Raw genomic sequence first — 15,106 nt, forward strand, 5'->3', positions numbered from 1 at the left:
TTCCTGCAGATGCTGACTATAGAGTTGCACTGGAGGACCTAAAAGATTCCTATGAAAATGTTCTCTCAGGTTTCTTATTTGTGGTTTCCTCACCTTTATGGAGATCCTGTGCCCCTAAACCCAGTGAAAGTAGAGAGCATGTTACATTCATATTTTCTACCACATAATGATATGTCCTCCTTTCTTCACAACCGTGGACAGCGAGTGGAGAGGGGAGGCCTGGTCTCTGAGAGGTCCCCTCTATCTTGTGGGGTTCCTCAGGGGGCCATTCTCTCCCCTCTGTTGTTTAACATCTTTATGCGACCACTTGCTCAGCTGGTTCGAGGTTTTGGGCTTGAGTGTTATCAGTATGCCGATGACACTCAGCTTGTGCTGAAGATGGAAGGCTGACCGGACTCTGTACCCGATTGTTTCTATCAGTGCCTCGAGGCCGTTACTGGATGGCTGCGTGCCAGCAGGTTGAGGGTGAATCCAGCAAAGTCAGAGATCCTATGGCTGGGTCGACCGGGCAGTGGGGATATCCAGCTGCCTACCCTGGATGGCGAGGCACTACGCCCGTCATCATTGGTAAAGAGTCTGGGAGTCCTCTTGGACCATCTGCTGACAATGGAGGCCCAGGTCTCCACCGTTAGCAGAACTGCTTTTTTTCATCTGCGGCAGGCTAGACGGCTGGCCCCCTACCTGTCCAGGGACGACCTAGCTACGGTGATCCAGGCTACGGTCATCTCAAGACTGGACTACTGTAACGCCCTCTACATTGGCCTTCCTCTGTCGGTGATCCGGAAGCTCAAGTTGGTACAAAATGCAGCTGCTCGGCTTCTTGCGGGAATTCCGATGAGATGCCACATAACACCAATCTTACTACAGCTGCATTGGTTACCAATTGAGCACCGGATCACTTTCAAAGTGATGGTACTCACCTTTAAGGCCTTGCATGGTCTGGGGCCAATGTACCTGAGGGACCGCCTCACCCCCTACCAACCCCAGAGATCCCTCCATTCTGAGGACCAAGATCTATTGGAAGCCCCCAGTGTCAAGACCTTGCGTCTAACAGCAACCAGATGCAGAGCCTTCACAGCAGTGGCACCATCACTCTGGAATACTCTGCCACCTGAAGTCCGTGCCTTGCGGGACTTACCAGCTTTCCGCAGGGCATGTTTCGACAGGCTTTTAATGTTTGATATTACTGTTTTTAAATTGTTTTAAATTGCTTTTAAATTGTGTTAGATTTTAGCCATCCTTGTAAGCCGCTCCGAGCCCCAGGGGAGTGGTGGCATATAAGTTTAAATAATAGATAAATAAATATTGCTCCTTCTCCCAGATTTGCCCTGGGGGCCTCCTGCTTCTCCTTTGAACCAGCTGTAGCCCAGAGCCAAATAAACACAAGCCCAGTCTTCACAAACATAACCACATGATCCTTTCCTTTCCTTTTCTCTCCCATTATTCTGCCACGTTATCCTGCTCTCTGACCTGGTGCATCCGAGTTTTTGGCTAAACATGAAACAGCCAGCTGTTGGAGGAATGCTTGTGATTTACTGACAGTGTTTTGTAGCAAAGGAGGACCATAAAGCAAAAAATGCAACTCCTCTCAAACATATGAGGTCTTGTTGGAGAAGAAACAGCTCAGTCCTCCTTTCCTGGATTCAGAAAGGAATTTGAATATTTTTTGGACTGAAGGATTCTAGGAAATACAATCTCTAATTGAATCAGCTATTGAAAATGAGGTGCCCCCGGTGGCGCAGTGGGTTAAAGTGCTGAGTTTGTTGACCGAAAGGTCGCAGGTTCGATTCTGGGGAGCGGTGTGAGCTTCCGCTGTCAGCCCTAGCTTCTGCCAACCTAGCAGTTCGAAAACATGCAAATGTGAGTAGATCAATAGGTACCACTCCGGCGGGAAGGTAAGGGCGCTCCATGCAGTCATGCCGGCCACATGACCTTGGAGGTGTCTACGGACAACGCCGGCTCTTCGGCTTAGAAATGGAGATGAGCACCAACCCCCAGAGTCAGACATGACTGGACTTAATGTCAGGGGACTACTACCTACCATTAAAAATGTAATCCCCTTTTCCAGAGATGTTCCCAATGCTCCAAATCATCATTTCTCCCTAAATCCTTGGCCCACAAAATAATCACAGTTTTTATTCGATTGTCTTCTGAGTTATATTCTAAAATATATTTACCGTATATACTCGAGTATAAGCCGACCCAAATATAAGCCGAGGCACCTAAACTGGGAAAATGTATTGACTCGAGTATAAGCCGAGGGCGAGAAATGCAGCAGCTACTGGTAAGTTTCAAAATAGAAATAGATACCAATAAAATTACATTAATTGAGGCATCAGTAGAGTAAATATTCAAAAATATTTACATAAAATTGTAATTTAAGATAAAGCTGTCTATCTCTGATTAAACCAGTATTCTAACCTTCTTCAATGTAAATGTGCTGCTTACATATCCTTCCAATAATAATAAAGGGAGTAAAATAATAAATGTAATAAAAAATAATAGAGTAAAATAATGGAAATGTAATAACAGTAATAAGAGAGGAAAATAATAAATGTAATAATAACAATAATAAATAGAGTAAAATAATAAATGTTGTAATAACAATAAAGAGTAAAATAATAAATGTAATAACAACAATAACAAATAGAGTAAAATAATAAATGTTATAATAACAATAAAGAGTAAAATAATAAATGTAATAATAATAATAATAATAATAAATAGAGTAAAATAATCTATATATATAAAAATGCTCTGTGCATAATGAGTACCTTAAAAAAAAAAGAACCAATGAACGAAACAAATTTGGCAACAACACATCTGACAACACAAGGAGTGACCATCACTCAAAAATTATGATTATGTCATTTGGGAGTTGTAGTTGTTGGGATTTATAGTTCACCTACAATCAAAGAGCATTCTGAACTCCATCAACAATGGAATTGAACCAAACTTGGCACACAGTTCTCCCATGACCAACACAAAATACTGGGTTTGGTGGGCAGTGTCCTTTGGTTTTGGAGTTGTAGTTCACCTACATCCAGAGATCAGTGTAGACTCAAAAAATGATGGATTTGGACCAAACGCTACACAAATACTCAATATGCCCAAATGTGAACACTGGTGGAGTTTGGGGAAAATAGAATCTTGACATTTGGTAATTGTAGTTCCTGGGATTTATAGTTCGCCTACAATCACAGAGCATTCTGAAGTCCACCAACAATAAAATTGGGCCAAACCTCCCACACATAACCCCCATGTGGGCCATAGCAACGCGTGGCAGGGGACAGCTAGTAAATGTAATAAAAATAATACTAATAACAGAGTAAAATAGTAAATAATACTGACTCAAGTATAAGACAATGGGAGATTTCTCAGCCTAAAAAAGGGGATGAAAAACTAGGCTTATACTCGAGTATATACAGTACATAGTCTGGAGATTTGGCCTTTGGTACCCTTCTCAAAATGTTCTATCTGATTTTCTAGTTGAAAACCCTATCCACATGTCATTGATAGAAGCAAAAGCAGTAATTTATTCCTAACTCCTTTCTCCCTTTGAATTTCCACTGCTCTTTTTCTTTAATAAAATACTCTCTATAAGTTCCTGATTCTACATAATAATAATAACAACAACAACAACATATACCTATACATCTTTCTTTATACCAAATAAAAAATTAGTAAATAATAATAATAATAATAATAATAATAATAATAAACTGGCGAAAGAAGTCTCTCCATGAACAGTTCCTGGGAAAAATTGAGAGCCAAATTGACAAAGAAAAAACATGCCTGTGGCTCACAAATGGAACTCTGAAAAAGGAGACGGAGGGCCTGGTTCTGACAGCCCAAGAACAAGCCATTTGAACCAATGCCATCAAAGCCAGAATTGAAAAGGCGACGATAGATCCAAAATGTAGACTCTGCAAGGAAGCAGATGAAACAATAGCACATCCTCAGCTGCTGCAAGAAGATCGTGCAGACAGACTACAAGAAGAGGCACAACATCAGGTGGAAGGGAGTGATAGAGTTGGACATCATCTGCGTACAGATGGCACCGAACTCCAAAACTCCGGATGATCTCACCCAGCGGCTTCATGTAGATGTTAAACAACATGGGGGACAATACTGAGCCCTGCGGGACCCCACAGGACAATGGCTGTGGAGCCGAGCAGGAGTCCCCCAGCAACACCTTCTGGGTACGACCCTCCAGGAAGGACTGGAGCCACTGCAGAACACTCCCTCCAAGACCCATCCTCACAAGGCGCCCCAGAAGGATACCATGGTCTACGGTATCGAGAGGTCCAGGAGAACCAACAAGGACCCACTCCCCCTGTCGAGCTTTCTGCGGAGATCATCCACTAAGGCGACCATGGCTGTCTCAGTTCCATGTCCCAGTCTGAAACCGGACTGTGACGGATCCAGATAATCAGTTTCATCCAAGAATCCCTGGAGCTGCAAGGCAACCACACGTTCCAAGACTTTGCCCAAAAAGGAGAGATTGAAAACTGGCCGAACGTTGTTTTATGCTGTCTAAATTGTTTTGCTTTGTTTTTAATTGTATTCTGCCTTGGGCTTGGGCCTCATGTAAGCCGCCCCGAGTCCCTTCGGGGAGATGGAGGCGGGGTAGAAAAATACAGTTCTTCTTCCAGTTGAGCATAGATCTTTCGAGTGCGTTACATGACCACTTGTTTTGCCTTAGGACCTAGATGGTTCAGAAATTGCAAAGGCAGGCCGATTTTAGCCAACTCATTATTTAGAGCCATTATCCATGATGACTGATTCTACGTGAGTAGTTGGTCTCAGTACTGTTTCCAATGGGCACAGCCATAAAGGAGTTTTTTGGTTCAACCCCATTCTTATAGCTGATTTTCTGGAGGCTCCCGAAAACAGATCTGGCTACACAATGAAATTTGGATACCAAAAATGGATTGCCCTCTAGTCGAATTGCAGAAGCCTAATAAGCTGCGCTTTAAGGGAAACCTATTGAGGAATGCCTTAACAGATGTTAAGAGACCCATCGTTGAGTTTATGACTGCCCCCCACCCCCCAATGGAAAACCTGACACTGACACAGGACTGGGGAATGTGTTTGGACTGTAATTGCCTTCATCTTTTGTGGCGATTGTGCTGGCTGAGGCCAATGGGAATTATAATCCAACAACATCTGGAGGGCTATCCTTTTCTTAGCCATATACTTGCATTGTTCAATGCATAATAACTCTTGTTTTCTCCTCTTGGCCCCAGGACCCTGGCAGGACTGTCAAGCTGCTCAACGGGATGGACAGGCCAGTGGCATCACCATGCTGCAACCTACAGGTGCCCGGGGCATCATCCAGGCTTGGTGTGATCAGGAGTATGATGGAGGAGGTTGGACTGTCCTCCAGCGGCGGCAGGATGGGTCGGTCAACTTCTTTGTCACCTGGCAGCACTACAAGGTGTGAGCAGGATGTGACAAGCTGCTGTTTGAAAGGACAAGATTGGGCTGGCAGGTCTCTGGGATACTGCCTGGGGTTGTGTGGTTGGGCTGAGAACTAGACCTCGGTGTCATAATGCTAGAAATCATTTTCCGCGTGTATATCTTTTTTCTGGGAGTCTTCCTTCAATGTGTTTGTCATAAGTAACACCAGCAGATAGAAGGATCACAGCATAGAGTGAGCTCACCGAATCCGTCCAAGTGAGAGGTCAATATAGATGCAGATTACTATAGGAACTTATGTATAAGTTTGACCTGCTGTATATTTTTTTTGTCGTGTCAGGAGCGGCTTGAGAAACTGCAAGTCGCTTCTGTTGTGAGAGAATTGGCCATCTGCAAGGATATTGCCCAGGGGATGGCTGGATGTTTTTGATGTTTTATCCTCCTTGTGGGAGGCTTCTCTCATGTCCTCGCATGAGGAGCTGGAGCTGATATAGGGAGCTCATCTGCACTCTCCCTGGATTCGAACCTGCGACCTGTTGGCCTTCAGTCCTGCCGGCACAGGGGTTTAACCCACCTTGCCAGCGGGGGCTCCTACCTGCTGTATGAGTTGAGGGCAAATTTTGGGGTCAAAATATGGATTTTGATATGACCCATGGATGCCACCTCAGGGGTGGGCAGGCCAGTGCATCATTTCCCTACCTAGGCATTCAAAAAGTCCAGAAGCAATGCACAGCGGCACGAGTTGGCAGGACTGGTGCTTCTTTTAAATTCTCCTGGGACAGACTTAAGTTCTCGCCTTTTGCTCACTCTAGTAGTAGTAGTAGTAGTACTCACTCTACTACTACTACTACTACTACTAATAAATAAATAAATAAACTTTATTTATACCCCGCCACCATCTCCCCAAGGGACTCGGAGAGGCTTACATGGGGCCAAGTCCAGCAACACATCAAAACAACAAGCAATAAATAAAAATAAACAATACAGTTAATATAACTCATAAATAGACAATAACACACACTCTACTCAGAGAAAGGCATGATTCCTTTTCAAATAAGAGTTCATGTACAATATTCACATTGACCCCCCAGCTAAATGGATCCAAGTTTAATTTTTGACTGCAATTTCTATACTTATACATGCCTATATATAGGGTAATTCCATGAGAAAGTAAAAGGCCAAAGAGAGGTATTTGTAGCCAGCATGGAGGAACTGGTTGACCATACGGTTCACTCCAGCTTCTCTCTTGGTGTGGTAATTCTGGCGGACCTGGGAGCTCATGGGCTGGAATGGGGTGATGTGAACATATATGGTATATATTTGTGTACACACAAATGCGCTGTAATGATTTTCAGCTGTGAAATTATTCCATAATAGCTCTACCAGTTGCACAGCCAGATTCCATGCTCTGTTCAGCTATGAATGTAGAGCAGGAATGTGGGATATGTGAATCCTCTCCATTCCACCATGTTATTAAAATACAAATGCCACACTCCTTCACTAGGAGTCTGATGTATATTATAGTTTAATCACACCCATAAGGCCATGTTTGTCGTCCTAGTTCCATTTTAGTAAACCTCTTGCCTGCTATGTCTTCCCAGAATGGTTTTGGGAACCTGGAAGGAGAACACTGGCTGGGTCTGGACTCTATCTACTGGCTCACCCGCCAGGGCACCTACCTGCTACGGATATGGATGGAAGACTGGAGCGGGCGGCAGGCCCATGCTGAATATGACACCTTTGCCTTGGAGCCTGAGAGCGATTTTTATCGGTTGCGGCTAGGGCGCTACCGTGGCACTGCTGGCGACTCCCTCTCTTGGCACAATGGCCGACAGTTTAGCACACTGGACCGGGACCATGATGCTTACTCAGGTAAGATAGAATCATAGAATAATAGAGTTCAAAGAGACCACATGGGCCATCTACTCCAACCTCCTGCCATGCAGGAAAAGCACAATCAAAGCGCTCCCTACTGATGGCCATCTTGGCTCTGTTTAAATGCCTCCAAGAAAGGAGTTTCCACCAATTTATTTATTTGTTTGTTTGTTTGTTACATTTATATATCACCCCTCTCAGCCCGCAAGTGACTCAAGGTTGTATACAGTCAAATTCTGAGACAGAGGTCCACTTCTGAACAGCTGTAATGGTCTCAAAATTCTTCCTAATGTTAGATGGAATCTCCTTTTCTGTAATTTGAACCCATTGCTCCCAGTCCTAGTTTCCAGGGCAGCAGAAAACAAGCCTGCTCCCTCTTCCTTATGACAACATTTCACATACAGTATTTATACATGGCTATCATGTTTCCTCTCAACCTTCTCTTCTGCAGGCTAAACATCCCTAGCTCGTGAAGCCACTTCTCATAGGGATTCACAGTCTTCAGACCTTTGATCATTTTAGTTGCTCTCCTCTGGACACGTTTCAACTTGTCAATATCCCTCTTGAATTGTGGTGCCCAGAATTGGGCACAGTATTCCAGGTGAGGTCTGACTGAATCAGAATAGAGGGGCACCATGACTTCCCATGATCTAGACACTATACTCATAGAATCATAGAATCCTAGAGTTGGAAGAGACCTCATGGGTCATCCAGTCCAACCCCCTGCCAAGAAGCAGGAAAATTGCATTCAAAGCACCCCGACAGATGGCCACCCAGTACTGTGCCCAGGACGGAACCTTGCAGCACTCCACTAGTCACTTCTTTCCAGGGTGAAGAGGAAGCATTGGTGAGCACTAGGCATGTGCAATCCATGGTTCTAAATGGTTCTAAAGTACTTACAAAACTAAAGTTCTGGTTGTGAAAACTAGGGGGCGCTGGTGCTTTGCTTCTACAGTGTTGCTAAAGTTCTGGTGGTGAAACTTTCAGAACTCTAACACAACTTTCAAAATTTCATTATAAATGGCAGTTCCTAATAGGTTCTGTCATAAAAAACCACAAATAATGAAATAATAATAAAATTTTGAAAGTTTTGTTAGAGTTCTTAAATTTTCACCACCAGAACTTTAGCAACGCTGTAGAAGCAAAGCACCAGCGCCCCCTAGTTTTCACAAACAGAACTTTAATTCTGTAAGTACTTTAGAACCATTTAGAACCATGGATTGCACATGCCTATTTTCCCCAAACTCCATCTGAGTTCACATTTGGACATATGGGGTATTCGTGCCAAGTTTGGTTCAGATCCATCATTGTTTGAGTCCACAGTGCTCTCTGGATGTAGGTGAACTACAACTCCCAAAGTCAAGGTCAATGCCCACTAAACCCTTCTAGTGTTTCTGTTGGTCAAGTGAGTCCTGTGTGGTTCAATTCCATCATTGGTGGGGTTCAGAATGCTCTTTGATTGTAGGAGAACTATAAATTCCAGCAACTACAACTCCCAAATGAAAATATCAATTTTTTTTATTGAAGAACATACATTGGGTTGTTAGGTATATGCTGTCCAAATTTGGTGTCAAGTCGTCCAGTGTTTTTAGAGTTAGGTTAATCCCACAAACGAACATTAAATTTTTATTTATATAGATACTAGCTTTCCCTGCCACGCGTTGCTGTGGCCCACCTTACCTCCCTCTTTCTCTCCTTCTTTCCCTCATTCCCTTTTCTTCTTTCCTTCTCTCCTTCCTTCCTTCTCTTCCTCTTTCCTTCTTCCTTTTTTCTTTTCCTTCCCTTTCTCTTTCTTCCTTCTCTGCCTCTTTCCTTTCTTCCTTCCTGTGGTTTTTGTTTCCATTCTTCCTTTTGTCTTTCCTTCCTTCCCCCCTCTTTCTTTTTTCTTTCTCTTCTTCCTTTGCTCCTCTTTCCTTCCTTTTCTTTCTTTCTCTCTTTCCTTCCTTCTCTTCCTCTTTCCTTCTTCCTTTTTTCTTTTTTTCCCCTTTCTCTATCTTCCTTCTCTGCCTCTTTCCTTCCTTCCTTCCTTTGGTCTTTGGTCTTCTTCCTTTTGTCTGTCCTTCCTTCCCCCCTCTTTCTCTTTCTTTCTCTTCTTCCTTTGCTCCTCTTTCCTTCCTTTTCTTTCCTTATCTCTTTCCTTCTTTCTCTACCCATTTCTTTCCATCCCTCTTCTTTTCCTCTTTCTCTATTTTCTTCCTTCTCTACCTCTTTCCTTCTTTCCTTCGCTCTTTGCTTCCATGTTTCCTTCTCTGTTTCCTTCCTTCCTTCGATGTTTTTCCTCTTCCTTGATTGGGCCCACCGCCTAGGAGGCTGCAACCACCGCGTCGCTCGGCGAGGCCTCGGTTGTTATGGCAGTTCCACCGGAAGTGCTGGGAGCAAGACTGACTGACGAGGGAGCGGAAGTGCGGGAAGGGGTGGAGGGGCGAAGGAAGGGGGCGGGACTTCACGGAGGGGGCGTGGGAGGAGGGAAGGATTGAGTCAGGGCGGGAAGGGGCGGGGCGGCGGAGGAGGGAAAGAATTGAGTCAGGGCGGGTAGGGCCGGGCGGCGAGGGGAGCCTCTGCGCATGCTCCCTTTGTTTTTGATATTGTGGGTTTGTTGAATTGTTGTTTACTATTTTGAATCGCTATCTGCATACCTTGTGGGTTGAGGTATGTGCATGTCAAGTTTGGTGTGTTTTGGGCCAGGGGTTTTCGCATTTTGCTGTCCCGTTGAACGCCCTTAACAGATTTATATATATAGATACATATAATATTTATAATATCATAATGTAATGCAATAATAATAATATGATATTATAATTATATATTTATATTACATGTAATATTACTAATAATATTACGATATAGTGGTATGGTGCAATATAGCAATGTTTAATGCTGATATTGTACTATGCTAATAATATAATATATTGTATGTAATATATACCTTGTAAGCAGCTCTGAGTCCCCTTCGGGGTGAGAAGGGCGGCATATAAATGTCATAAATAAATAAAAATAAATAAACTACATACAGCTCTCCTCTCCACTTAGTAATTACAACCCTGTGTGGTAGGTTAATCTGAAACAGAGTGATTGGCTTAACATCACCCATCTCCCAGATTCCAAATTAAAACAGTCCTTGTCCTTGGCCCAAAATCCTCTCAACATAACAAAAATATCCACATGTGGATCTGTGACACATCCTCTGACTTACTGTAAAGTACCCAAATAGCTGTGTATGGCCGTTCTGTGTTTCATTATCAGATGGCAGGATTGGAGAAGATGTGATGATCTCACTGTTTGTAGTGCAGATATACCCATATCTGTTTGTATGTGTCTTCAAGTCACTTGTTGATTTATTGATGTATTTGATAGGATTTTCTTAGGCAAGGAATACTCAGAAGTGGTTTTGTTTCCTCTCAAATATAAGCCTATAGCCCTGGTATTTGTTAATGGCCTTCCACTACAAAGGAATTCAGCTAAGAAGAACTTCAGGTGGAACATTAGCAACCATCAACTGTAGTTAATAATAATAATAATAATAATAATAATAATAATAATAATAATCTTTATTTATGCTCCGCCACCATCTCCCCAAGGGGACTCGGGGCAGCTTACATGAGGCCGAGCCCAACAACACATCTGTAAAAACAAATCAGCAAGCAAATAAAGCAGTACAATTAATATAACTTACATATAAACAATAACACACAAAATTTAAAACATTATGGCCGGGCCAGATGTAATAAATTAATTTAAAAAAAATAAACACTGGGCGTGAACAGAGGTAGGATGTATCTAAGCAGGAGGGTTTTAAAAGATAATGTAGGGAGACCAACCCAACAGGTAGTAAAGTGCTTCTGAGGGCACTTGCAGAGAGTTAACCAGAGCAGGGCATTGTTTCCTTATTCAGGGAAGGCACACTGGAACAGCCACGTTTTCAGGCTCCTCCTAAAGACTGCCAATGTGGGGGCTTGTCTGATATCCTTGGAGAGTGAGTTTCAGAGTTGGGAGGCCCCCACAGAGAAGGCCCTCTCCATAGTCCCCACCAATCGCGCCTGCGAAGGGGGCGGGAGCGAGAGCAGGGCCTCTCCAGATGATCGAAGAGATTGTGTGGGTTTGAAAACAGAAATGCAGTCATGCAGGTAGGCAGGTCCCAAACCGTTCAGGGCTTTGTAGGTAAGAACCTGCACCTTGAATTGGGACCGGAAAATGAATGGCAGCCAATGGAGCTCCTTAAACAGGGGGGTTGACCGCTCCCTGTAAGTCGCTCCAGTTAGTAACCTGGCTGCCGCCCTTTGTACCAAATGAAATTTCTGAGCCGTCTTCAAGGGCAGCCCCACGTAGAGTGCATTACAGTAATCTAATCTGGAGGTGACTTACTTACTTACTTAGGCGATCCCTCGTTGGACGAGTAAGATGGTCTTCCTTGATGACTATTTTTGTGGGTTTGTAGGTGGCTGTGGAGCCCTATCCTTGACCCGCATCTTCTCCTACAGTGAAGACATTGGTTTCCAGGTGGAAGGCGGTCCCGGTTGGGGTTGGCTTGACGCGCCTTCCTCCTGGCACGTTTCTCTCTTTCACCCTCCACTCGTGCCTCCTCGAACACTGCAGCACTGCTGGTCACAGCTGACCTCCAGCTGGAGCGGTCAAGGGCCAGGGCTTCCCAGTGTCTCAGTGTCTATGCCAACAGGAGGTGACTAAGGCGTGGACCACCACGGCCAGATCCGACTTCGCGAGCTAAGCTTCTGTGGTATCTAAATTCAGGGTTTACTGATCACTGGTTCTCTCTCTTCTTCTTTTCCCACAGGGAATTGTGCCCATTATCAGAAGGGTGGTTGGTGGTACAATATGTGTGCTCATTCCAATCTCAATGGCGTCTGGTACAAAGGCGGGCACTACCGAAGCCATTACCAAGATGGAGTCTACTGGGCAGAGTTTCGTGGTGGGGCCTATTCTCTCCGCAAGGTCGCAATGATGATCCGGTCCACACAAAGCGGCTAATTTCCGATTAGCAGGATAAGATGGAATACAGAGCTGGGAAGAGTTCAGGCATACTTAGAAACAGGAGTCACTGGATTTTGGAAACTGACACCATCTATTTATACTGTCTCCTCTCTAGGCCTGGATCAATGGTCAAGTGGATTGCCCATGGAAGTTTGTAATAACATCACAAAGCCATCCATTGCTTTCCTTAAAACTAGCATTTAAGGGTTTTTTTTTATTAGCAGCAACAAGTCTTAAACAATGCCTGAAGCATTTTGAATAAATGCAATAGAACAGGTAATTAATATTTAAAGTAGAGAGATGTTTTGTTTGCAGTGAGAAAGTTGGATTGATTAAGGTTGGGTTCACAAGTCATGTTGACTATGTTTCAAATTATATCTGCAGTTTTGCCATTTGTAAATATGGTGTGCCAGCTAGCTGTCCAGGAATTTGATGAGCATGTTAATACTTACGTCAGGTTGGAAATGTTCCCGTTCAATAGCTATAATGAGTCCTCCTCCACAAATAACCTGTTTCTCCTCCCCCCCCCCCCCCCGGTGGCGCAGTGGGTAAAACCCCTGTGCCGGCAGGACTGAAGACCGACAGGTCGCAGGTTCGAATCCGGGGAGAGGCGGATGAGCTCCCTCTATCAGCTCCAGCTCCTCATGCGGGGACATGAGAGAAGCCTCCCACAAGGATGATAAAAACATCAAATCATCCGGGCTTCCCCTGGGCAGCGTCCTTGCAGACGTCCAATTCTCTCACACCAGCAGCGACTTGCAGTTTCGCAAGTCGCTCCTGACACGACAAAAAACAAAACAAAACCTGGAGTTTTTAATTAGTTTTTATTTTAATCCATTACATGTAGCCCGCCCATTGTCACTGTGACTGTTTATTGTAATTTTACATTGTTATATATCCACGTTTTATGTAATTATAATGATGTTGTTTATTGTTTGCGTTTTCAGTTTGCATTTTCAGTTTTACTCTGTTGTAATTTGTTGTTTGGGCTTAGCCTCATGTAAGCCGCCCCGAGTCCCCATCAGGGAGATAGTGGCGGGGTATAAATAAAGATTATTATTATTATTATTATTATTATTATTATTATTATTATTTATTGGGTTGTTGTAGGTTTTTTCGGGCTATATGGCCATGTTCTAGAGGCATTATCTCCTGACGTTTCACCTGCATCTATGGCAAGCATCCTCAGAGGTTGTGAGGTCTACTGGAACTAAGAAAATGGGTTTATATATCTGTGGAATGACCAGGGTGGGGCAAAGAAGATATATAAACCCATTTTCCTAGTTCTAGTAGACCTCACTACCTCTAATAGATGCAGGCGAAACGTCAGGAGAAAATGCCTCTAGAACATGGTCATATAGGGTGACTAAAATGATAAACGTTCTGGAGAACGAGCCCTATGAGGAGCGTCTTAAGGAGCTGGGCATGTTTAGACTGAAAAAGAGAAGGCTGAGAGGAGATATGATAGCCATGTATAAATGGAGGAGGAGATATGAAAGCCATGTATAAATATGTGAGAGGAAGCCACAGGGAGGAGGGAGCAAGCTTGTTTTCTGCTTCCTTGGAGACTAGGACGCGGAACAAAGGCTTCAAACTACAAGAAAGGAGATTCCATCTGAACATGAGGAAGAACTTCCTGATTCTGAGAGCCGTTCAGCAGTGGAACTCTCTGCCCCGGAGTGTGGTGGAGGCTCCTTCTTTGGAAGCTTTTAAACAGAGGCTGGATGGCCATCTGTCAGGGGTGATTTGAATGCAATATTCCTGCTTCTTGGCAGGGGGTTGGACTGGATGGCCCATGAGGTCTCTTCCAACTCTTTGATTCTATGATATAGCCCGAAAAAACCTACAACAACCCAGTGATTCCGGCCATGAAAGCCTTCGACAATACATTATTATTATTATGATTATTATGATTATAATTCCTCTGGAGCGCCCTTTTCTTAAACAAATTATCTTCTCCAAGGAAAATAAATCCCAAACTTCAACTTTTCTCGTCCCAACAAATATTTACAACTGTATTTATTTTGTGGAAGCCTAGTTCGTTAGATCGCTGTTAATGTCCTGAATTCAAAACGTCTTGCATTCAAAATAACATATGGTAATGTGTCTATTCATCCAATATTACCTTATTTACTTATAATGCCTTTTCACATTTTACGATTCCAGCACCGTTCTTTCTCCTTCTTAAGGAGGGTTTTTTGTTTGTCTGGTTTTTTTGGGGGGGGGGGGGGGGTTGGAGGGAGAGGGGTCATGTACGGACATACGCACTATTAAGAAGCTCTCAGGAGCCCCCAGTGGTGCAGTGGGTTAAACCCCTGTGAGGGCAGGACTGAAGACCGACAGGTCGCAGGTTCAAATGCAGGGAGAGGCGGATGAGCTCCCTCTATCAGCTCCAGCTCCTCATGCGGGACATGAGAAAAGCCTCCCACATGGATGATAAAACATCAAATCATCCGGGCGTCCCCTGGGCAACGTCCTTGCAGACGGCCAAGTCTCTCACACCAGAAGCGACTTGCAGTTTCTCAAGTTGCTCCTGCCCCCCCCCCCCCCCAAAGAAGCTCTCAATATTGTCATGTCTCATAATGCCTGGTTATGTTTTCTACAATGTGTTGCTGTTGATTAAAAATAAGTCTGAGTTTCAGGATCTTTTGTGCTTCTAGATACAGTTCCATTTTGCCAGCAGAGAGAACTCTTGGTCTGTTTTATAACATTGGCAGAAATTAAAGAAACAATGCAACCCTTCCCTGTAATTTTATTTGCATCCATTACAAAAATATATCTCAGCCAAAAAAAAAAAAAAATGGGGGGGGGGGGGGAGCCCAAA

General features: G+C 43.9%; 1 protein-coding gene across 1 annotated transcript in view; it reads left to right on the forward strand.

Moving 5' to 3' along the window:
- Window positions 1-13,337, forward strand: part of ANGPTL6 (angiopoietin like 6) — a 51,319-nt gene extending 37,982 nt beyond the window's left edge. The window contains exons 5-7 of the mRNA XM_067464139.1: window positions 5,250-5,440; window positions 7,023-7,293; window positions 12,086-13,337. Of these exons, the coding sequence (XP_067320240.1) occupies window positions 5,250-5,440; window positions 7,023-7,293; window positions 12,086-12,279 (656 nt within the window). The 3' untranslated portion in view covers window positions 12,280-13,337. The remainder of the gene's footprint in view (window positions 1-5,249; window positions 5,441-7,022; window positions 7,294-12,085) is intronic.
- The last annotated feature ends 1,769 nt before the right edge of the window (window positions 13,338-15,106 follow it).

The sequence above is a fragment of the Anolis sagrei genome, chromosome 2 (assembly GCF_037176765.1).
Source record: "Anolis sagrei isolate rAnoSag1 chromosome 2, rAnoSag1.mat, whole genome shotgun sequence".
Taxonomy (NCBI): Eukaryota; Metazoa; Chordata; class Lepidosauria; order Squamata; family Dactyloidae; genus Anolis; species Anolis sagrei.